At 33.4% G+C, this 5908-nt stretch overlaps 1 protein-coding gene across 1 annotated transcript; it reads left to right on the top strand.

Moving 5' to 3' along the window:
- Positions 1–1241: 1241 nt before the first annotated feature.
- Positions 1242–2462, top strand: NUDX25 (nudix hydrolase homolog 25). The gene is made up of 6 exons (XM_089609513.1): positions 1242–1431; positions 1554–1604; positions 1695–1787; positions 1854–1951; positions 2025–2136; positions 2224–2462. The coding sequence occupies exons 1-6, from the start codon at positions 1366–1368 to the stop codon at positions 2323–2325; spliced, it is 522 nt and encodes a 173-aa protein (XP_089465639.1). The 5' UTR covers positions 1242–1365; the 3' UTR covers positions 2326–2462.
- The last annotated feature ends 3446 nt before the right edge of the window (positions 2463–5908 follow it).

The raw sequence follows: 5908 nt of genomic DNA, 5'->3' as shown, positions 1-5908 counted from the left end.
TGTCAATAAAAATGCATATTTATTGACATCAATGTCAATAAATCTTCAACGAAAACCCAGAAATTTTCAGAAACTTTTCAAAATTTTCCAGAATCCCGAGAATTGTTTTTTTATTTGTTTTTTAACTTCAAAAACCACAGAAATTCAACGACTTAAACACTTTGAATATGATCATATTTTTTTTCATGAAAATCTAACCCTAAACTAAAAAGTCAAATTGAAAAAACAAAGATGACGAAGTGAAAAAACGAAAAGAGAGAGGGAAAGAGAGCCGCACCCAAAACGAAAAGAAAGTCAAATAATTAAATAAGAAAGAAAATAAAATATTATTAAAAGTAAGGGTATTTTTGTATTTAGTGAAAATAGGTAGTCATAGTTTAAGATTTATTTGGGTTTAGTAGATTTTGGTCCAAAATCTTGGTATAAGTCATATAATATAGGAATAATCCCTTTTGGAATTATACATTTTTTCATTGTCTCGGGCATAGTAGACCGATTGGGCCTTATTGTATATTTAGTTGGGCCCAATTGTATAACTAATTCACGAGTTATAACTTATAATATAGAATGGTATGTAACGATTCATCATCATCCTGGATCTGGATGCCCTACAATACGCATGTAAAGATAAGAACGTCTCAGCTTTGCCACGACGGCAAGGAGCTCCACATGTTCGTGTGGAGCTCCAGCGCTTCGCCGGTCTCCGAGGTGTTCCCCGCCGCCGCCTCACCGGACCGGCGGTCATGGCCGTCGGCCTACGTGGCACTCTTCTCCACGTGGCTATTGTTCAGGTAATAAGTTTTTGAGTACTCTTAGAATTAATTATGTACTAATTAATTAGTTTGTTTGTATTATAATTATATATTAGGCTGCTCTGCCACAAGGGATTGTTCCATTAGTGAGCACTTAGTTCCGAAGTGTAAAAGTCAATGCTTCCACTCACATAATTTTTTATTTATTTCTTTAATAAAGAGTAATATTCGGCGGCACCAGATGCAATGCTATCATGCGTCGCACTAACTTTAACTACCCTACGCGCATCCTCATTTTGTTACCATGCACTCATGTCCCAAATACAAGTCTAAGGTTGCGTCCAAATCTCGTACAGTACAAATTTGAATGAAAAGGACATTGGGTGAGGACTAAAGAGTGGGTGCAGGGTAAGGGGGTGAGGAAGAGAGCAGAGAAATGGAATGGATGGAAAAAGCCTACACACGGGTGGCGTGGTCTCTCTCTCTGACTTTTTTTTTTAATTATTAGAAAGCACCCAAAACATAAACAAACCCATCTTTCTCTCAATTTGGCTCATAGTCAGCGCTTTCTCTCATTCTCTTCTTCTCACTTTTTTCTTCTTCTTCTTCTTCAATGGAGGATCTTCCTCTCGGTTACCGTCCCAACGTCGGCGTTTGTCTCATCAACTCTCATGACCAGGTCTCTCTCTCTCTCTCTCTCTCTCTCTCTCTCTCTCTCTCTTCTTTTGCTCTGGTTGTAAAAAAGAAGACAACTTTTATGATGATTGATTGATTGAATGGAATGGTTACTTGTTCGTTCAGGTATTTGTTGCGGCAAGATTGAACGTTCCAGGAGCGTGGCAAATGCCTCAGGTATGTGAATTGGATCGAATATTATTGTGCTAATTGCTGTTTGCTTAGTCTCTTAATTAATAAGTGTTTGTGTTGATATGATGATATCAGGGAGGGATTGAAGATGGTGAAGATCCCAGATTAGCGGCCTTTAGGGAACTCCAACAAGAGACCGGTATAGTCTCTGCTCAGTTCGTTGCCGAGGTAATTCACTTACTAATTAATCACTTTTGTTAATTAAGTCAACTGCTCTAATTGTGTTGAGTTTAGGTCCCCAATTGGTTGACTTACGACTTCCCGCCACATGTCAAGGCTAAGGTCAACCGTCTCTGGGGCGGAGGCCAATGGCACGGCCAAGCTCAGAAGTGGTAAATATCCAACTCTTTCTTCAATAAATCATTTGGACAAGTATTTATTGACCGGAATGTTTTTATGTGACAGGTTTCTGATGAGATTAACGAACGACGACACAGAGGTCAACTTAGGAAACGGAGAAGCAGATCTGGAGTTCGCCGAGTGGAAATGGGCCACACCGCAGGAAGTGATCGAACAGGTAATTCTTCGATTAATTTTGGCTTTGAATTGATTTGGTTTACTCATTTGGGAATGAAAGTGACTCTTAGATATGGATGTTCTTCAGGCTGTGGACTATAAGAGACCTACGTACGAGCAAGTTTTTACAAATTTCGAGCCTTACTTCATGACTCAACAATCTGCCAAATGTAAATCCACTAAGTGGTGATTCCATTTCCATATGCTTTCAACCTCAAGTGTATGTAGTTCATGTTTTTGGTCATGGTGAAGCTAAAGCTTCTTGTAAATGGATGTGTTTTGTACTTCATGACTAAATTGTTTGCTCTTCTCTCTCTTCTCACAATATCAATATCTTGCTTCTTTTTTTTTTTTTTTTTTTTTTTGCAAATTATTGCTTCCTATCTTTGATTTAATGCAAAATAGTAAAAAAAAATGCATTTGCACTTTCAACCTCTCATGTCCACCTAAATACTTGTATACAAGTGTTGGAATAGAAGAGGTCCAACAAGCTCACTTTTGGGCCAAGCCCATCCTACAACCAAGAGGGGAAATGTATGCTAAATGAAATGTGCCTTTTGCCAAGAGGATCACATCAAAAGCCTTCAAGTGAGATAACTAATTTTCTCGAATGTTCATATTCGAAATGTCATTTTCGATGTCGTTTCGAGCTTTTTGATTTACAGAAAATCGACACGTCGACGGAAAATCGAACGGAATTTTTTTGAAAAAAGATAACTAATTTATCGTTTACAAATACCGTTTTCTATGAAAAACCGACAGCCCGATGGAAAATCGAACGGAAATAATGTTGTATAGTATAATAAAATAGATATTATTTTAAACACATGTTAAATTTTTAACTAGAATAACAAAAATATATTTTAATGTTCAAATTTGAATACATACCTCAGTAAAACTATCTCTCAAATACTAATACTTTCTTTTAATTGCAATATATATATTTTTTAATTTAAAAAAAAAAACTATCTACAACCAAAATGCAATACTAAATAATGCAAATAAGGTCCATTATGTAGTGCACCGTAGAGCCATTGTGTTTTTAAAACATCTACAACCACAAGCCTAATAATAAATTAAAAAGGGCAATAAAATATGACATAGTGATGCATACATCAATGGAACAACTCTGGTGCGATTCTTCTTCTCCTCTCTAACCTCTGGTGCGATTTTATGTTCTTAAAAAAATAAAGAAAATCACATTTCTCATCAAAATGAAGAAATACAAAATCTGGGGTTTCAAATAGATGCCCGAAAGTCGCCGATAATTTGTGACTTTTGCTCTTCAACCTCTCGAAACGGAAAGGCAGTCGCCGATTTCCGCTGTCTCCAACCTTGCCGCCGCCGCTGGGATTAAACGCATTTTTTTGTTTTGTTCGACAAACTGAGGAACCCGACGACATTTCACAGAATTTATGAAGAGAAGGATCCGAAAATGGTCGGTCATTTTTCGTCCAAACGACATATCGTTTCTCCGGCAACCGAACAAAATCTTGGGGAAAAACGACTTAAGAGATGTCGCCGGTTGTTTATGGTCCGAAAACGACTTTCGACGACTTTCGTCGGCTTTTGAAACAACATGAGATTAGACTAGGCGCAATCCATGCAATATTTCTTATCTCAACCGACTCCATAAGCTCAAATGTAATTCAAAAGATTACATGAAAAAAAAACTGTAATATAAATATATATTAATAGTAAATTAGGAAAATAGTCAATTTAAACGTTTGACATTGGCATCGTTTGTCATAGCTTTGTTTTAAAAAAAAACGCTTTTAGATTCACTGTTTTTTTTTAAATTGACAGGTGTTTGGTAAACTGTTTATAAAACAGTTGTTGCTTGTAACAAAAACTGATTTTGCGTTTGGTAAAATAAATATATTATAGTAAAAAGACTAAAATAGACATAAAATAAATATTTAACAGTGCTATGGATAATCATGAGAGGATATTAAAGTAATTTTATATCAAATACAAAAACGCTTTTTCTAAAAGATAAGATTCGTAACTTTTGTGATTCATGTACAATTTTTAAAATCGTTTTTGAATTTTTTTTCTAAAAACTGTTTTACCAAACAGTAAGATTGCAGTTTGGTTTTCGCTAACATAAAAAACAGGCTTAAAAAAGTTGTGTCAAACACGCCCATTGTTAAATAGTCAACGTTTGATAAATCTTAGATAAATATCCGTAAATAATGACGTGGCCTAATAAATTTAACTAATATTTACCAAACGTTAGCTATTTAGGAATATTAAACGTTTAAGTTGGCTATTTTTCTAACGGACCCATATATTTAAGACTATATTTGCAAATAATTTATTTGTGTTTAAGGACGATCTTTATTTTTATTTTTTGCTTGCTTGAAGTTGAACTATAAAGGTTCAGATATTTCAGTAAAGAGAATATTTGTGTCATATTATCATATATTCAAAATAATTACGAGTCCTTTTTTTTTTTTTTTGAACTGAACTACGAGTCCTTTTAATTGTTATAGAACTTCGAAAACTTTGTCAAGATACGTACATTAAAACATTTATACATAGAAAATATGTATATCTTCAATAATCCTTTTTATAAAAAAAATCTTGGTTAGAATTTTCTCGTGTAAGAATCAATACAACAAATACATAATTGTTTCCATGGACTTCATTATATAACAGCTAAGAAATGTCCATCAACTTTCCTAAAGTTGGAAAAATCTAGAGTATGTCGATCTTGTCTGAGACAAGAGAGTCCATACCAAAATAAAATTAGTTTTACAGCTAATGGTATACATTTACGCTATATATACATATGTATGTATTCTTCAAAATAAAAATCATATCCATGTATGACTTATTTAAGCTTCCAGTGGGGCATATATTTCAAAAAGTATAAAAGCCAACAATCAGAATAAGTTCCATAAAAAAGAAGAAAAAAATAATTGACCCCTTCTCTTATTTGAACCCCCTAGCATCGCTTACCGTGTTTTTATGTTAGCAACCAATAACTTCTATCTTCATTATTTTGACTTAATTTTAGGAGCAAAACATGCAAATACAAATATGAAGTTTGGATTTATATATTCTAGAATGTATGAGTTGTCTCGAACACCTAGTAAATTGTTAGGGATACATATCATCATACGGTCGATCAAACCTGCTAGCGATATTATGAATAATATCATGGGAACTAGACAAATTTGCAAGATAAGTAAAATACTTTAAGAAAGCCAATTGAATAAAAGTATAACAAAAATATGAAAATTGATACAACGTGACAGATTAAAAAAAAAAAAAAACCCCAAACTAAACCTTAATTATATGAACAGAAGAATGAGAATTTGAAAGAGAGAAAGAATCAAGGTCAGTTGAACGGATTTTTTGAAGCTTTTTGTCGCCCTTCCATAGATGCTGAATTAGTTAATGATCACATATAATTTATCATGACCAAAACATGCCTATTTTATAGGATTCATATTGCATATTTATTAAATTATGAATTAAAATCTAGTTTAAAGAAAAGAATGCTTAGAACTAATCATTTTTCTTATATTGGTTAAAAAAGAGATATTAATTCCATAAATTAAATATGAACTATACGTACCATCTAACGAATCGAACATAGCACACATCTGTTTTTTTTTTTTTTTTTAAATCAATAAATATGTACATTTTTATTTTATTTTATTTTTGCTTCCCAACTTAAAAAATGATGTGAGATGATAATATACTCAACATGTCTAATACAAATGATACCCTTTCTGGTCTCTTTCTTCTTCATCTTCCTTCAC

This window comes from Urtica dioica, chromosome 3 (assembly GCF_054948205.1).
Source record: "Urtica dioica subsp. dioica isolate 48M chromosome 3, U.dioica_male_clone48M_v1_H2, whole genome shotgun sequence".
NCBI classification, from domain to species: domain Eukaryota; kingdom Viridiplantae; phylum Streptophyta; class Magnoliopsida; order Rosales; family Urticaceae; genus Urtica; species Urtica dioica.
Note: the sequence above shows the minus strand (reverse complement) of the source record. Positions and strands in the feature narration are given on the sequence as shown.